Below are 18,592 nucleotides of genomic sequence, written 5' to 3' on the forward strand. Positions count from 1 at the left end.
AAGGAGACAAGTTTTGCTAATTAGCTCCCTGACTCTGGGCTACTGCTTAACTCATCTGTGCCTGGGTCATCTCACCCTGAAATGGGCCAGTTATAATAACCTCATGGGATTATATATATATATATATATATATATATATATATATATATATATGAATTTTATATACGAATTTTATATTTATGAATTATATATATTATTATATATATATAAATTGTATATATATATATAAAGCTGCTGGGCATAGGCGGTACCTGGGGCGGGGCGGAGACTTGGCCACAGGGCAATGACCACCCCAGCCCATTCCTATGGCGCCCCCTCCAGTGGTTCAGCCTTCTGACTTGGTCTCGCACCAAAGGAGCTCCTGGGTGCTCAGCCAGCGCGTGCTCGTCAGCCTCTGGCTGTGATTTGGACTCAAGCAAATGCCTCCAGTGGGACTTCCGGTCGTGCGGGACGGAGCCAGAGGGAGGGGCGGGGCCAGGAGGGCGGGCACCCAACTTGCCCCTGTCTCCTCCCCAGGTGTGTGTTCATCCTCCTCTCCCTCGCCTTCAGCGCTCTCAGCAGGTACAACCTGCTTTCCCCGGAGACAGTCAACATCAACTGCACTCTGTAACAGAGTCAGCAGGCCCAGAGGGACGTTCTCCATTTCACTCTCACCCCTACTCTACACTCCTGCGAGTGTGGGGAACTGGCAGCACAGGGGAGTGGGGTGGACACTGCTGTGGGTGACCAGGTGAGGAAGGGACCTCTTCAGGAAGGTTCTCAGATTGAGGTTGGCCCAGCTAAGGGGGTTCATTGTCCAGCCCGCTGTCTCTCTCTGCCCCAGCCCCGGGAAGAGGTTGACCCAGGGCCTTGACCGCTCCACACCAGGCCCCCAGCCGCCCTGTCCACGGCTGTCCAGGGTTCAGTGGGCCCCCTGCTCACCTCACCCCACAGACTGTGGCTGAGGGCTCTGGTTACCCGCCCTAAGATAGATAGGATCCAGCTGGGTGGGACCCCAGGGTCACATTCACACAATCCTTGGCACACTTCTGACCCCTGCTCTCTCCAGACCTGGTGGGGATTCTCCGCGAACCAGGATCAGATGTGCCCGTGTTACCATGCAGTTTCTCTCTTTGGCTTCTGCTGCTTCATGTAAAGAACCCTGGACACACCTCTCCCCTCCTCCTTGCCTGCATGGATTGAACATCCGTGGGCTCGGTTACTATAAGCTCCATGAGGACAGGGGGAATTTGTTTGTGACGTGTAGTGTCCCCAGCTGTAGGGACAGGACCTGGAACATGGTAGGTGCTCAACAGATGTTAGTTACGACAATGGATAGATTAATGGATAAATGTGCCTAATGCTCACCCCAATCTTTAGACCACCAGTCCCTTTGTGACAGCCCCCTGTAGCTCACCTTCCACATGCCTGACTAATTACCCTGCCCCTGCCTTTTGGCATCTTTCCCCAGCCCCAGGGCAGTCTGCCTTACTGAGTTACTTCTCTGCTCAAAGCCCTTTGCTAATTTTGGGTGCCTGGGTTTGGGGACACGAGGGGACCTTCGCGGTCTTCTGCATTCCCCTCCCCTTCCCTCAACCTCCGATCCTCTAACCCACCTGTCCACAGTTGGTTCCTGAGTACAGTCGGCTGCCCCGAAACTCACGAGTGGCCTCACTGAATGGTGTGGCTTTGGGCTATGTAGCTGGCATCATTGTGATGCCATTCTAAAATTTGAGGGGTGTTGACCTTGGCTATGCTGGTCCTGGGCATCCTCAACATGCTATGGATGTACCACTTCACCCTGTCCAAGGCGTGAGGCAGGGGAGCCCCTCATGACCCAGAGCCGACAGCGGGAAGCAATTGAAGAGATCTCAAAGATCTTCCCTCAACACTGCTGGAGACTTGGACCCTAGGCCAGAATGGGGGAGGTTGTGCACAGGAGGCTGAGGCTTTTCCCACCCCACCATGAGAAGGCTCAGATTGACTCAACAGGAATCTGTTGAGGGCTTGCCTTTATAACAGGCACTGTTCTAAGCACTGAGGAAGAGCAGTGAACACAAAAAAAATCCTGGCCTTGGAGAGCTGGCATTCTAACTGGGGACACGGACAAAGACCCTTGTTCCATTGAAGCCTTTTCCAACCACTGGCAGCTTGAAAAAGATTAAGTACAACGTCAGAACTGTTTAGGACATAATTGTGGCTGCCATCTTGTTAATGTTAATCTATTTTGAACTTGGGAACGTTGACCCCATGTAATTAGCCCAAAAGTTCAGCCCCATCTTGCTTGTGTGGTTACTTGCTTGCTTGTGTCCCAATAAAGACATTTTAAAAAGAAATATTTTATGGCTTGAGCTATGTAACGACTACACGAGTATATATGTGAAAATTCATTGAGCTTTCCATTAAGATCCATACATTTTACTTTATGTAATAGCTCAGTTTAAACGTTTTAAAACATGGGGGCACCTGGGTGGCTCGGTGGGTTAAGCATCCAACTTTGGATCAGGTCATGATCTCACAGTTTGTGAGTTCAAGCCCCATACTGGGCTGTCGGCTGTCAGCACAAAGCCCACTTTATTTAAAAAAAAAAATTTTTTTTTAAACATTTATTCACTTTTTGAGAGTGAGAGAGACAGAGCATGAGCGGGGGAGGGGCAGAGAGAGAGGGAGACACAGAATCCGAAGCAGGCTCCAGGCTCTGAGCTGTCAGCACAGGTCCCTATGCAGGGCTTGAACTCTCTGACTGCGAAATCATGACCTGGGCTGAAGTCGGACGCTCAACCGACTGAGCCACCCAGGCGCCCCAGCACAGAGCCCACTTTAGATCCTCTGTTCCCCCCCGCCCCTCCCCCATGTTCTCTCATTCCCTCTCTAATGAACATTTTAAAAATATATAAAATAATAAAAATTAAGTAAATTCTGATACATGATACAATATGGATGAACCTTGAGGATATTGTGCTAAATGAAAGGAACCAGTCACAAAAGGACAAATACTATATTATTCCATTTATAGGGGGTCCCTAGAACAGGCAAATTAGAGAGACAGAAAGTAGAATGGTGTTTGCCGGGAGCTGAAGGGAATAGAGAATGGGCAGTTAGCGTTAAATGGCAACAGTTTCCATTTTGGAAGACTGAAAAAAGTTCTGGTGATGGATGGTGGTGACGATTGCACAACAATGTGAATGTACTTAATAACACGGAAGTGTACACTTAAAAATGGTAAATTTTATGTTGTGCATATTTAAAAAATTTTTTAAAGTCTACTTAAAAAAAGACAAATGGGGCGCCTGGGTGGCTCAGTCGGTTGGGCCTCCGACTTCGGCTCAGGTCATGATCTCACGGTCCGTGGGTTCGAGTCCCGCGTCGGGCTCTGTGCCGCCAGCTCGGAGCCTGGAGCCTGCTTCGGATTCTGTGTCTCCCTTTCTCTCTGCCCCTCCCCCGCTCAAGCTCTGTCTCTGTCTCTCTCAAAACTAGATAAACATTAAAAAAAAATTAAAAAAGAAAAAAAGAAGTGATACGAGATGAGGTCAGATTGGAGTAGGGCGCTCCCAGGCCCCCCTGGAAAGCCCCAGTTGAAGGCTATTAACCGAAGAGGATTAGCACATAAAACGGGGGGCAGGGCTGGCAGTAACAGAGGCTCCAGGCAAGGGCAGTTATCCACCCCGCAAAAGCCGTATCTGCAGTCCCTTGGCCTCCATAAGGCAAGGCACTGCCATGCGGGGACAGGATACGCGCGCGCGCCACCCTCAGGCTGCCTGAAAGCCTGCGCAGCCGCGCGGCATCAAGACTCCTGTGATTGGCCAGGCTGAGAGGAGCGCCAGCCAATCAACTGCCGGTACGGGGGGGGGGGGGGGGGCTTGTGCACGCCCCATTCCCCAGCACGTTGACAGCCACGTGGGCACTGCTGGGAGAGCGCCGGAGCCCAGCTCTGCGCAGGCGCAGTTTGAGCGCTCAGCTCGGACGTGGGCGAGGGCGTGCGTGAGTGGCGGTCGTGTCGGCGACCTGGCCGCCGTCTTCGGGGCTCCCAGTGTCCCTTCTCCTCTTGAAGCAGTTATGGCTCTTATTTTCTTGTTGATCCTTACAGAAGGAGTGGATTCAAGCACAGGCGTTTTGCATAGTTGTGTCTTTTGTGTTTTTGTGTTTGTTTTTATTAACGCAGCGGAACAGTATGTGTGGAGCCCCGACACAGACCCTTTTACGCGCGGTCCACACGACAACCCTGGGAAAGATAGAAGCTTCACAGTGTCGGATCCTGGCAGACAGCACCTTAACCAAGGGACGGAAGTTAAAGTCACCAGCAGTGAGTCACGGTGACATCATAAGCCCCCGATATGCGAAGGGAACATCACCTCTCTGGTATCCTTCCCAGTAATGTGAAAACCTCAATCCAATCAAGATAAACCAAGTGGAGAGAGTCTACACGGTTGCTGACCGGTTCTCTTGAGGAGTGCCAAGGGCATGAACGACAAGGGGCTGTCACTGGAGGAGTCTAAGGAGACAAGACAATTAAGTGCCATGAGAGATCTTGGATTGGGTCCTGGAGCAGAAAAAGGAGGAGTAGAAAACCTGGAGAAATCCAAATCAAGGCTGTAGTTTATTAATAGTATTGTACCAAGGTTAAGTTCTTAGTTTTAATAAGTGAACTTGGTTACATAAGATGTTAACAGTAGGGGCAGCAAGGTGAAGGGTAAATGGGAACACTCTATGCTATTTTTGAACTTTTCTGTAAGTCTAAAATTATCTAAAAGTAAAAAGTTAAGAAAGAAATCTAGGAAGCAGGTACTATCAGTATGCCCGTTTCCCAGAGGAGGAAACGGAATCACAGAGAAGTTAAGATATCTCGCCAAGGTCGCACAGTCAGGAAGCAACAGGGCATGTTCCAAACCCATGGAATATGGATCCAGAACCCCCTTCTCTCTATTCTTCTTTTTTTTTTTAAAGTGGGCTCCACACCCAGCGTCATTCCCAGGCATGAGGCTTGAGCTCACAATCCTGAGATCAAGACCTGAGCTGAGACTGAGACCTGAACTGAGATCAAGAGCGGAACGCTTAAAGACTGAGCCACCCAGATGCCCCCAGGGTAACTTGTTGTCAAGAAGATACTGCAATAAATGTTCTTTTCACACCTCCACTTGTACTTCTTAGGTGTATTCTAAAAATGATTTTCGGGATCAGAAGATGTGTTGAATAGCAGGATTCTCCAGAGAAACAGAACCAGTTAGAATAGAGAGAAACAAAGAGAACGAGAGAGAGAGACAGGAGGGGGTGTTATTACAAGGAAATGACTCACATGATTATGGAGGCTAATAAGTCCAATATCTGCAGTTGGCAAGCTGGAGACCCAGGAGAGCAGACGATGTAGTTCTAGTCCAAGTCTGAAGCTCTGAGAACCCAGAGGGCCAATGAATGTAAGTTCCGGTGTGAGAGCTGGCAAATTTGAGATCCAAGAAGTTCCAGTCTGGAGGGAGAAAAAAGACGGATGTCAGACATTAGGCGTTTTCTTCTTACTGGACAGAAGGTCAGTCTTTTTGTTCTGGCCCCTCCATATTGGGGAGGGCAGTCTGTTTTCCCGTTTATAATTCAAATATGAATCCCACCCAAACACACCCTCACAGACACACCCAGAAGAACGTTTGACCAACCATCTGGGTACCCCATGGCTCAGTCGACTTGATATATAAAATTATAACCACCAGAAAAGGAAAGGACACTCGTCATTTTGAAACCTCTCAACAAACTGCCTACATCCATCCACAACGTTCTTGCGGCCTCCCTGGCACTTGGTGTTGTCGGGTGTTCTGAATTCTGCCCATCTGGTAGTCACCGGTCCCCTTTTTAAAAAAGTCTCCAGGGGCGCCTGGGTGGCTCAGTCGGTTGAGCGGCCGACTTCAGCTCGGGTCACGATCTCACAGTCCGTGAGTTCGAGCCCCGCGTCGGGCCCTGGGCTGATGGCTCAGAGCCTGGAGCCTGCTTCCGATTCTGTGTCTCCCTCTCTCTCTGCCCCTCCCCCATTCATGCTCTGTCTCTCTCTGTCTCAAAAATAAAAAACGTTAAAAAAAAAATTTAATAAAAAAAAAAAGTCTCCATTGTTCAACCAGATGTTTTTCCTACAAAACATCTTGCAGAGCTCATGCCTGGACCAGGGAGTGGGAAACTGGAGAATGGCCTACATAACTCCCTCCATGGCCCGAGGCCCAACCCCCTAACCACCCCCAAGCTGGTCTTCTGGGGAAAGTTAGGATGCAAACGCAAAGGAGATCCCCAGCTCAACTATCCTTAGTCCAGGAACTTCCTGGAAATTATGCCCTTCCTTTGTGCATGCTTAAACACCAACATTGCAGACAAATGTCTGAGTCCTGGCTCATCAACTTTAATTCCTTTTACCCAGCAAGCCTTTTTTGAGTGCCTGCTGTATACAGGCAATGTACGGGCACTGGAGACAGAGCGGTGAACAAAGCAAGCAAAGCCCTGCCCGTGGAGTTTTTATGCTCACAGGATGAGATACAAGTTGAGAAAACAGGAGATGATAAGAAAAAGAAAGCGGGGAAAGGAGATAGAGCGTGGTAGGCCTTTAATTTTTTCATTAAAATATAATTGACATACAGTGTTATATTAGCATCAGGTATAAGTGGGGGCTTTTAAAATGACTTTGCAAAAAGTTTACTTATTTTGAGAGAGAGAGTGCAAGCAGGGGAGGGGCAGAGAGAGAGAGAGAGGGAGAGGGAGAATCCCAAGCAGGCTCCCACTGTCAGTGCAGAGCCCAATGCGGGGCTTGATCCCACGAACCGTGAGATCATAATCTGAGCCAAAATCAAGAGTCAGACGCTTAACTGACTGAGCCACCGAGGCACCCCTAAAAATGACTTTTTAAAGTGAAAATTTTTATGGAGGCAGACACAGCAACTGTCAGGTGCAAACACATGTGAACAATTCCCTCGTGCTCACCCTCTCAAAGTCCGTCTGGGTGATGCTGTTATTTTAGGGCAGGTGGTCAGGGAGGGCCTCTCCAAAGTGGTGACATTTGAGCAGAAGAAGTGAAGGCATCACCATCCAGGCATCTTTTGGAAATGTGACTGCTGGAAGGGACCGCTGGTGCAAGGGTCCTGAGGTGGGAGTGTGTTTGGGTGCTCAACAAATACTGGTTGAGTGTCTGACTCTTGATTTCGGTTGGGGTCATGATCTCACAGTTCGTGGGTTTGAGCCCCGAGTCGGGCTCTGTGCTGGCAGCACGGAGCCTGTTTGGGATTCTTTGTCTCTCTCCCTCTCCTCCCCCTCCGCCCCCCCCCCCCCCATGCTCTCTTTCTCTCTCAAAATAAATAAATAAGAAATACATGTGGAAGGATCTAGGAGCAGCGGGAGCAGCGTAATCCTAGGAGAGTGGCTTGGTCTCTCTGAACCTTGAGTTTCCTTATCTATAAAATGGGTCTACACATTTCCGCCCCAAGAGGGTGGCAGTGAGGACTAAAATGGGATTGTGTTTGGCACAATGCCTAGCATGGAGTGAGCCCTCCAGAAACAGAAGACATTATGAACAACAGCTTCTGCCTGTTTGCAGGAAGGGGAAGCTAGATACGAGGGGGCTGGCATAGTGGGGGCTGCCCAGATAGGCGGGTGCGGGGGGAAGGGGGCAGCGGCTCTCTCCCGAGACACACAAGTACAGAGTTGTGTGTTCTGATTTTTAGATGGCCGTGAGAGTCAGGACGGTTCTAGGGGACTCCCTAGATAAAGGAAAGGCAGAGTTTTTCTTTCATAACCGTCGCGAGCCCTTCGGGGCGACTCCGTTTCTTACAAGATCCCACCCTTCATTTAGATGGGAAACTGAGGCACAGAGGGGCTGGGACCTGAGAACTCCAGACAGGAGTTGAGAAGGGGTCTACACACTGGACAGCCAGTGATGGGGAAGACCACTGGGGCGGGGGCCTCCGGACGGGATCAGCCCCCTCCCTCCACCTCAACCCCATCAAGCAGACAAGAGACTCAGGGAAGGGCAGAAACGACAGAGACATGGAGTGAGAGAAACAGTGACCTAGGAAGGTGAAACAGAGACCCAGAGATGAAGAGACAGGGGAACAGACAGAGAGAGACAGTGAGGCTGGCAGATTCGGAGACAAAGACATAAAAAGACTGGGCGAGGTAGAGACGGACCTAGAGACAGAGAAAGAGACACCGACACGGACTAGAATCGGAGGGACAGGGCAGAGCCAGCGAGGGTCGCCCCCTAGGGAGACCCCGGGCTGCCCCGTCTGGGGACGCGCCAAGAGCTCCCCCACTCCGCCCCCGTCGTGCCTGGGCAGTGACTTCAGAGGCCCCGCGGATTCTATAAATGGCCAAACGGCCGAGGGCCGGGGCGGGGCGGAGCCCAGTGAGTCAGCGCTTCGCGTCACCGCCGGCCGGATCCCGCCAGGCCCCGCTCCCGCCTTCGTCCCTCCCGGGCCGCCAGGGGGCGCCAGCCGCCTGCTCCGCCGAGGCGCGCGTTCCCCCCCCTCCTTGCGCCGCAGAGACCCGTGGCCCGGCCCGGGCCGCTCAGCGTGGGCAGGATCCCGGAATCTGCGCGTTCGAATCCTGGCTGCGTCGCCCTCGTGCTGTGTAAGGCCAGGCGGGCGGCGTCACCTCTCTGTGCCGCGTACAGACCCCACGTCGGAAGGCTGTTGTGAGGCATGAGTGAACAGACCCAGCATTTAGGATTCTACCAGGAGCTAATTGTGGGCTCGTTTTATGTATTTTAGCCTATTGGTTTAGACCAGTGGTTCTCAAACAGGAAAGATCTGCCTTCCCTCTCCCGTCTCCCTGCTGGGACATTTGGCAATGTCCGGAGACGTTGCTGTTTGTCAAGACTAAGGGGCTGCTACCGGCATCTGGTAGGTAGAGGCCGGAGATGCCGCCTCAATTACGGTAAGGCCCAGGAGAGACTCTGGCCGGGAAGAATTATCCAGCCCTGTTGTCCACCGTGCTGGGGTTGAGGAACCTTGACTTAGCGCGATGGCATTAGGGGCAGGGGCCTGGGGTCAAATTCTGCCCTGCCACTGACACTGTGTGACACTCAGAAAGGGATTCCACACCCCATGCCTCGGTTTCCCCATCTGTAAAGTGTGTATAATAACAGCATCTGGGGGCGACTGGGTGGCTCAGTCGGTTGAGTGTCTGACTCTGAATTTTGGCTCAGGTCATGATCTGTTGATGAGATAAAGCCCCGCGTGGGGTTCTGCACTGATGGCGGCGACCTACTTGGAATTCTCTCTCCTTCGCTCTCTGCCCCTCCAACACTCGTGCACGGGCAGGCGCCCTCCCTCTCTCTCTCTCTCTCTCAAAATAAATAAGGGTGCCTGGGTGGCTCAGTCAGTTAGCGCCCGACTTCGGCTCAGGTCATGATCTCACGGTTTGTGAGTTCAAGCCCCGCGTCGGGCTCTGTGCTGACAGCTCAGAGCCTGGAGCCTGCTTCGGCTTCTGTCTCCCTCTCTCTCTGCCCCTCCCCTGCTCGCGCCCTGTCTATCTCTCTCTCAAAAATAAACATTAAAAAAAATTTTTTAAATAAAATAAATAAATTCACTTAAAAAAAAGTAACAGCATCCCTCTCTAAGGGCGTTGTGAGGCACGAGTTGGTACATGTACAGTCCTTGTAACAGGGCCTGACATAAGAGCCGCTGTCATATCAGCGTATCACAGCCGTGCCCTTACATCCCATCAGTATATGGCAGATATTGCTGACATCACCCAAGTGTCACTAACGTGGCCTTGCCATAAGTAGCATGATGTGGTCAATGTCATCCTCCTCTGTGGTCCCCGGGGGTGAGATCTGGCCAGATGGGGCTGTTTACGCGGGATCCCTCCAGGCCGGCCCGGCTGGGACAAGGAAACCTGCTAACACAGACACCCCACGGCCAAGGCCACCCGCAGGTAGATGGGGAGGGTAAAATCCAGGATCTCTGCTCCCCCAGATCCTTCCGAGGGACCGGAGGGGACGGAAGTGGGGTGCCAGACGCTCAGGGGAAATACTGGCCTTATCCCGAGTCCTTTCCTGTGCCAGGCACCCCACACCGGGCATGGACTGTCCATTGGTCCATTTCACAGATGTGGCAACAGAGGCTCAGCTACAGACCGTTGGCGTCAGGAGCTAAACCCAGGGTGGTGCTCGCTAAGCTACCGTGGGCTGCGGTCTTGCCTCAAGACCGGAGACAGACAAGGAGAGGTGACCTCAGTGACAGACACGGAGAGACTAGGTGACCCTGCCAGAGGTCCAAAGAACAGTGGAGGGTAGGGAAGGATGGGGAAAGCTTGATCTCTTATGACCAAGCCCCCCCCCCCAATAATAACCCAGGCCGCCCCCCTAGGTGGAAACAATGACACAATCGGCTCCCAATACCAAGGCCCTGACATCACGTGGGGGGGAGAGGGGGGGGTGGCCGAGGTGGGGGGTGCCCCGCCCCTTGGCAGGCCCCTGCGGCCAATGGGACGGCCTTGAAAGAGGCCCGGGCCGCCTCCGGAGCTTCAAAAACGTGTGAGGAGGGAAGACGGGGCTGCAGACGGAGCCTTAAGCTGCTGCCTCAGTCCTCAGTGCCTCTGCCCACCACCAGCCAGCATGTCTTCTGCTCACTTCAACCGGGGCCCCGCCTATGGGTTGTCGGCTGAGGTCAAGAACAAGGTAGGCGCCCCCCCCACCCCAGCCCATACACCCCGGCAGGCCAACGGCCCCATGGGGTTCTGGTCTATCCCATGTGATTTGGGACCAGAGGGGACAAAAGGACAAATATGGGGTACGGCCCGCCTTCCTCCCCATCCTGAGCATCCCAGAGCCCTCAGCGACTGTTGGGGTGGGGCGTGTAAAATGGGGGGCATGCAGGCAACCATATAGGTAAACTGAGGAGGTCAGTCCCTGGTGAAGACCCCGCTTGATCAGAGCCTCCTGTTAACCTGTCCCCTGTTCCTTTTATGTTGGGGGGCGGGGGGCTGGGAAAGGACTTGATCTTCCTTGCACCCACCATCTCAAAAAGCAACTGGGGAGTGGTTGAGAGCTGGGATGGTGGGGAAGGGAGGCCCAGAAAGTGTGGGAGATCCTGAAGGGGGGGGGGCGGAGACAGCTGGGGAGGTCAGAGAGGGAGCATTAGGGACATGACGGACGTGTCCTCGTTTTGAGCTGGGAGAACATGCACACACCACCTTCATGCTATGGATGGGTAAACTGAGGTTCAGAGAGGAGGGGTAAGTAGCTAGGGTTCTAAATAAGGGAGCTGCAGAGCTAGGATCCTGGCCTCCCCCCCCACCACACACACACCCCCGAATGGGGGTTCAGCTTCTGCAGGGCAGTGAACTGGAAGTCCCCAACTCACTGGAATGCTCCCGTGAGCGTTGCCAGGGGAGGAGTCCCGGCCCCATTTGACAGAGGGGAACACTGAGGCTCCGGGTGGCTTGTCCCAGTGTACCGCGAGGACGCGGAGAGCTGGAATCGGATCCAGGGTCGGGGATCCTGGCTGCTGGAGGAGGGGGCTGGTGGGGGGGGCGGGTGTGCGGCCGGGAGCGAGCCCAGCGCCGCCCCCCTCCCCCCCAGCGCCGGCCCCAGAGCCGCGAGAAGCCGCCGCGCCTTATAAGGCGGCCTCGGGGAGCCCGGCCCGCGGGGCCGCGCTATATAAGGGCCGGTTTGCTTTATAAAGCCGGGCTGGTGGGGAGGGGGGCGGCAGGGCCGGGGCCAGGTGAGGGGCCGCCCCCTCCCACCTCCTCCTCCCCCAGGAGAAGGGCCAGCTCCGTCCCCCAGAGTCCTGGAGCCTGTCGGGGCTGGGGCTGAGGGTTCTGGAGAAACAGAGGGGGTAACGTGGGGAGGGGGGCAGAGGGCGAGGGACGGAGAGGGACGGAGATTCTGGGAGCCCAGAGACTTGAGAGGGACGGATGGGGAGGGTGAGCCACGAGCGAGATAAGACCGAGACAGGGATGGGGAGGCCGAGAGAGGAGCCGGACGAGCCCCACCCCCACCAGAGGCAGGGAACCTGGAGTCGGAGACCAGCCGGGAGGCAGAGATGGGCCCACCAGGAGCCCCACCCCCAGCCAGACGCGGAGGGATGGGGACAGGAAGACAGGGCCAAGGAAAGAGACAGGGCTGGAGAGAGAGAGAGAGAGAGGTCACGGGGATGGGGAGAGGGAGAAATACGGCCACACGCACGGGGCCAGGAGTAAGACAGAGACAAGCTCCCGGCCCCTCCACCCAGAGCTGGAGCCCAGGAGATGAGGGCCTGAAGAGACACTGAGGCAGGCATGCAAGACAGGACAGTCCCCTGCAAGGCAGTACTCAGGGCACCTCCTTAGGGCTCCTCCTCCCCTGCCTGGGGGCCCAGGCTTCCAGCAGCGGGACGGGCAGGGCCCCCGGGAAGCTAAGCCCCAAGTTTGGCCTGGAGGGGGAACCAAGAGGCCAGGCACCGCCCCGCCCCCAGCTCTGAGTACCCCCCCGCTCTCCACCCCACCCCCGCCTTGTCCGCATTCTCTGGTGCCAAACCTCAGAATGTCCGGAATGGCCCCCTGGGCAGGTGCCACCTCAGCCCTGGCCCTCAGCCCACTTCAACCCCCACCCCTACCCCCTCATGGACACTGGGGCAGAATTGCCTTAGTTGGGAAGGGGATGAAGAAGATCAGGCCCAGGGAATATCAGGTGGGGTCCGAGGACTGAGTCTGCTCCACGCTGCGTCCTCACCGCTTTCTCTGCGCCCCCCCACCCCCAGCTGGCCCAGAAGTACGACCACCAGCGGGAGCAGGAGCTTCGAGAATGGATCGAGGGTGGTGACAGGACGCCGCATCGGCAACAACTTCATGGACGGCCTCAAAGATGGCATCATTCTTTGCGAGTGAGTGGAGCAGACTCTGCCCTGGGCTGCCCTCAACCTGGGCGTTCATCCCCGCCCCTCAACCCCTCAACCAACTAGGGGCTCCAAGCCTGGTCAGGCTCTTTATATCCGAGACCTGGGAATAGTGGTGGCAAATAATCACTGTGCCCATTTAACAGGAAAGAAAACTGAGGCTCAGGTAAAACACATGGCCCCAAGTCCCATACTGTTCCAACAGAAGTGACTCCAGAATCTAGGAAGGCAGGGCGGGCCCATTTATGGCCTCCAAGAGTTCCAAGTTCCAAGAAAGAGAGATCGTGGCTAGAGGGCAACAGGCAATGATGGCTGTCCATCACTGGCTTGACACGAGAGATGTACCACGGTCATTTAAGTAGGTCCCCATCTTCTACTCTTCTCAGAACTTAAATCATCGAGAGAAATGAAAGCCCAAGCTTTGATTCCAGATTCCACGGCAACGTTAATGCTGGCTAGGGCCCTGAGCCCAGTGGGGGTCCTGTCTGCATCTCTGAGTCTGACCCAGGGCAGGGTGACCATGGTGGCCAGAGAATGCCCTTGAGAAGCTTCCCGAAGGTGCAGGCTTACCAAGATCTAGGTGCTGGAAAGGTGGCAGGGTGGGGAGATCCTGTTCTGTCGTATCCACTCGGGACAAGGAATAGGGGGACACCTTGGTGTCCCAGCTCGGACAGGGTTGCTTGGACATTAAAGAGTGCCGAGCCCACCCCCCACCCCCATTCAGTCCTTCATGCCGCGAGAATTTATGGGGCACCTGCTGCGTGCCAGGTCTAGGCACTGGGGATAATGAACAAAACAGACTTGACTTTGAGATCACGTAGAGCTTTCATCCTAGTGAGGGCAGATCGATCAAATAATCAATGAGATAATCACATAACATACTTGCCGAGGGTGGGAAGTGCCGTGGAGAAAAGTCTGGTGGGGAAGGACGGGGGGGGCCGGGGTGGGGAAAAGGGTGGCTGCTTTGTACAGAATGGCCTGGAAGGTCTTTCTGAAGAGGTAACATTTGAGAGGAATCTTGGATGAAGTGAGGGAGGGACCTAGGAGGGCGTCTGAGGGGAGAGTGGGTCAGGCAGGGGGGCAGCGGTGCAAAGGCCCTGAGGTGGGTAGTGAGCGAGTGTAGTGTGTTCAAGGAACAACCAGGAGAGATATGAGGAGGTGGAGGGAGTTAGCTGGGCGGAGCGGGGCGGGAGGGGGGGGGGCACACTTTCAGTCATGCCAAGTATTAGGATCTTTATTCTGAAGGGAAACCATGGGACAGCTTTGAGTTGGGAAGTAACTAGAATTATTGTTGAAAAGACCATTCGAGCTACAAGATGAAGGGTCGGGAGGAGACATGGTGGAAGCTGGGAGCCCCAGGGAGGCCCCTGCAAAGAGCCCAGGAGAGAGATGTGGGCGGCTCGGAGCAGGGTGGGAGTGGCAAGGAGCTGTGGGCTTCTAGATGTCTTTGGAAGGCAGAGCCAAAGGACTTGCTGAGTGCTTGGGTGTGTGGACGGGAGAAAAGGATAGGAGAGTCAAAGGCAAGTCTGAGGGCTTTGCCCAAGCACCTGGAAGGCTGTGTTTACTGAGCCTGGGAAGATGGAAGGGGCTGAGTTGGGGGAAATGGGTGTCAGGAGGCAGGGGTGGGGTGCACTGGATTTGAGATGGCATGTAGGGAGCTGGATTGGGGAGTGAGGGGCCCGGCTGCACGGAGACACTGGGGAGCTGTTGGCGTATCGGTGGCATTTGCAGTCAAGAGACTGGAGGAGGTCAAGGGGGTGAGTGTGGCCAGGAAGGGAAGCCCGAGGCCCAGGCTGCAGGCTTTCCACAGTGCAGATGCCTGGAGAGGACCAGCAGCCGGAAAGGTGGTTGCCAGGGAGACAAGGTCATAGCAGGGGACTCCTGCAAGCCTGGGATAAGGGGACTTTCTGCTAGAGACCCCAGCCCAGCTCCCGATTTCCCATCTCAGTCCTGCCCGGGTGTGCGAGGGGTGGATCAGCGGGGCCCGCAGCTGAGCTGGTTGCCGTGGGAACCCCCGACATCGCCCGCTGGCTGTCACCCTGACCCGTTGTCCCGCGGGGCTGGGCGTACCTTCCTCGCTGCCTCCCCCGGCTCCTTGTAGGTTCATCAATAAACTCCAGCCGGGCTCCGTGAAGAAGGTCAATGAGTCGACCCAAAACTGGCACCAGGTGAGCCCAGCCTCTTTTCTGAACTCTTTCAACCCCTGGCCCACACCGCCCCTCGGCACCCCCCCCCCCCCCGACCCTGCCTCCCTCCACTGACTGGCGCCTGCTCCCCTCCAGCTGGAAAACATCGGCAACTTCATCAAGGCCATCACCAAGTATGGGGTGAAGCCCCACGACATTTTCGAGGCCAACGACCTGTTTGAGAACACCAACCACACCCAGGTGCAGTCTACCCTCCTGGCCCTGGCCAGCATGGTGAGTGAGGCTGAAGGGTGGGCGTGGGGCGGGTGGGCTGTGGAGGGTGTGGGCTGGGATGCGAGTGGGGGCCACTCGTGCCCCCGGGGCCCAGCATGGGTGGGAGGGGGGAGCAGGTGCTAACCGGGGACGGTGCCTGGAGGCTCCCTTGTCAGTCCCTGCTCCCTTGGCCCTCCCCAGGCCAAGACGAAAGGGAATAAAGTGAACGTAGGGGTGAAGTACGCGGAGAAGCAGGAACGGAGATTTGAGCCAGAGAAGCTACGAGAAGGGAGGAATATCATCGGGCTTCAGGTACTGCCCCTTCTTCACCGGGGGTCTTGCTGCTGAGCTGGGCGGGGAGGTCAAGGAGGCCAGGAGGGCACCCCGGTCCCGGCAGGCTTTGGGGCACAGGCTGTTTGGCCCTACCTCGGATGTATGCCGGGCACTGTGCTTGGCGTCCAGCGGCTCTGAGCGGTGGGTGCTATTGTTACACCCTTTATCCAGATGAGGAAACTGGGGCCTGGAGAAGCCGGCTCACTTACCGCGATTGCCCGCGTGATACGTGGCCGCGCTGGGGCTGGAACCCTGGAAGCCAGGCCCCGGGGCTTGGAGCCACCTACAGGCCACGTGACCTGCGTTTTCTGGGCCTCAGTGTCCAGTCCGGAGCCTGACAATGGAAGCAGGTGCCTCGGCAGAGGGCGTGCCAGGGTCCGCCGACACGCTCTGTCTCGTGGCCCCGGGTGAGGCTCTGTGACCTTCGGGCTGATTCTTCTTCCTAGATGGGCACGAACAAGTTTGCCAGCCAGCAGGGCATGACTGCCTACGGCACCCGGCGCCACCTGTACGACCCCAAGCTGGGCACGGACCAGCCCCTGGACCAGGCTACCATCAGCCTGCAGATGGGTAGCAACAAGGGGGCCAGCCAGGTGCGTGGGGGGGCGGGGGGCGCGGGCTGGGCCGCTGGGGTGGCCCCTGCCCTGCTGGGTGCCCGCGGTCTGACGGGCTGCGCCCTCTGCAGGCCGGGATGACCGCACCCGGGACCAAGCGACAGATCTTCGAGCCGGGGCTGGGCATGGAGCATTGCGACACGCTCAACGTCAGCCTGCAGATGGGCAGCAACAAGGGGGCCTCGCAGCGGGGCATGACGGTGTATGGGCTGCCGCGCCAGGTCTATGACCCCAAGTACTGCCTGACGCCCGAGTACCCGGAGCTGGGCGAGCCTGCCCACAACCACCACCCGCACAACTACTACAACTCGGCCTAGGGCCCTGGGGCCCCCCACCCCCCCGCCCCGCCTTCCCCCCAGGGAGGCTGCCTGCTGCTCTCGGCAGGGGCCGCGCCGCCCCCGTCGACCCCTCCCCCTGCATGGCGTCCCCCCGCCCCCCCGCCGCCGGCACCTGCCCACAGGGTTAGCATTTGGTGGGGGAGGGGGGCAAACTGGGGGGCTTGGGGGGGAGGGGAGGGGGCCCTCCTCCCTGGAGCGCCGCGGGACCCAACACCGAGCCGGGTGTTCCCAACAGCACCCAGAGGACGCACTGAGCAAGGCTACCCCGGCTGTCATTCCCTCCCCCTTCACAAGTGGGTCCCCCCAGGACAAGAAGTTCCCCCTCCCCAAGCAAAACCCCCAGAGCCCAGGCTCGGCCTGCCCCCACCCCATTCCCACAGTGGGAGCAAACTGCATGCCCAGAGACCCAGCGGACACACGCGGTTTGGTTTGCAGCGACAGGCATACGTGGATGTGACAGCGGCGTTTGTAACGCGAGCACTTTCTTTTTCTATTTCACTGGAGCACAATAAACGGCTGTAAAATCATGGACTCGGGGCTGCTCTTTGCTGGAGCCCGCGTGTCTCTTGCACCCGTGCAAACAGCCTTGCTCGGATCCGCTCCGCGTCCCGCATACGTCTGCAGGGGCACAACGCTCACACGGTCAGATGCGCACACGGTGCGCGCGGCCACTTGGCGGGCCCCGGGACAGGCACTCACACGCAGAATCCGTGCCCTACTTTGTGTGTGTGGAGCACACACACTCCCCTTGCACAGATGCACACGTGCGGCACACACTCCCACTCAGGGACACATAAACGCACACCCTCACACATAATATCCACACGCACGTGCTCCGCCCCGTGTGCCTTTCTGGGAAGTCTGGGGGGTGTGGGGGGTGGTGTAAAAGTGCCCAAGCGCCGGGACAGGCTAGATGGGGTGTGAATCACACAGTTCTGCTTCTCACACGCTGACTGACTTGGGGCAAGTCACTTGCCCTCCCTAGGCCTGTTTTCCCAACACGAAAATGAGGTCAGAGAGCCTCCTGGGGACATGGGGAAGCTGAAATGACACCCCCAGACGGGGGAAGCCATTTGGTACTGACCAATGAACGTGGTCCAGCCAGGTTCCGGAGGTCCCCGTGGGCAGGCGGAACCCTTCAGCCCCGGATAGTGGGGAGGTGGGAGGGGACAAGGCAGTGGGGCAGGATGGGCACTTTGGGGCGCGGGGCAAGGGCCCTTTGTAGACTGGCATGGGGCAGGGGAGTAGCTGTCTGCCAGGCGCGGCCACCCTGTGTTCCCAGCTCGCTCTCTGCCCTCTTCTGAGGGCTGACTCCCGAGCCTGGCCTGCCAGCCCAGAGCCCTCTGAGTCTGTGGACAGCCCCCACCTCTCCACGTTTCAGAGGGGCCCCTGTCCTCCCAGTGATGTGAGCGCCAGCGGTCCTGCCTGGAAGGCACCACCTGTCAGAGTTCCAAGGGGAGGGTGCGGCCGTGTGGGGGGTGGGGATGGCAGGTGGTTACAGAACGGTGGCGTCCCCTTCCTTACGCACAGCAGGGGATGAAGCTGGAACTCGGGGACCTGCGGAGACACACCAGAAGACCCGCGTGCACGGACGCACACAGCCCCTGGGGCCTCGTAAAAGGGATTCCAGGCGCTCTTGGCCTGGCTAGTACAAGTCCTGCTCCCCCAGGGCCAGCACAGGGGGAGCTATGCTGAGGAGGATCCATGCCTGGCCCAGGGCCCTGCCTCCTCGAGAAAACAGCACCATATTAGCACTTGGCCTGTGTGACTGGGGTGGGCGGGCCCTGGAAGCCAGAGGAATGAGCCCCCTTTCTGCTGGACCCCAGAGGGCACCCCCCGCCCAGGCACCTGTCCACCGCTCTGCCCGTGCCCACTGGCTCCTGCCCGGGACGTTGGAGGGGGGAGGCGAGAGCACCACAGGAAGGGCAGGGCAGGGTGGGCTTCCAGGTGGGAGTGGGGGAACATGCCAGACCCAGTGGCCGGGCCTGGTGGCTAGCTCAGCATCCCCCCTCGGCTGTCCCACACCCCTTACTGCCCTGAGTGGGTCCCAGAGTCACTTAAACCGTGCCAGGCACTGTGCTAGTCCCCTC

The 18,592-nt window shown here is 56.7% G+C and overlaps 1 protein-coding gene across 1 annotated transcript; it reads left to right on the plus strand.

Annotated features, from left to right (window-relative positions):
- Positions 1-10,473: 10,473 nt before the first annotated feature.
- On the plus strand, positions 10,474-17,031 carry CNN1 (calponin 1). The gene is given in 8 exon segments (XM_019427624.2): positions 10,474-10,621; positions 12,684-12,737; positions 12,739-12,806; positions 14,920-14,986; positions 15,101-15,238; positions 15,419-15,529; positions 15,997-16,143; positions 16,236-17,031. Coding segments are annotated over 8 exon segments (894 nt in total). The 5' UTR covers positions 10,474-10,558; the 3' UTR covers positions 16,482-17,031.
- Positions 17,032-18,592: the final 1,561 nt, after the last annotated feature.

The sequence above is a fragment of the Panthera pardus genome, unplaced genomic scaffold, assembly GCF_024362965.1.
Source record: "Panthera pardus isolate Hobbes unplaced genomic scaffold, ASM2436296v1 HiC_scaffold_8, whole genome shotgun sequence".
Lineage (NCBI taxonomy): Eukaryota > Metazoa > Chordata > Mammalia > Carnivora > Felidae > Panthera > Panthera pardus.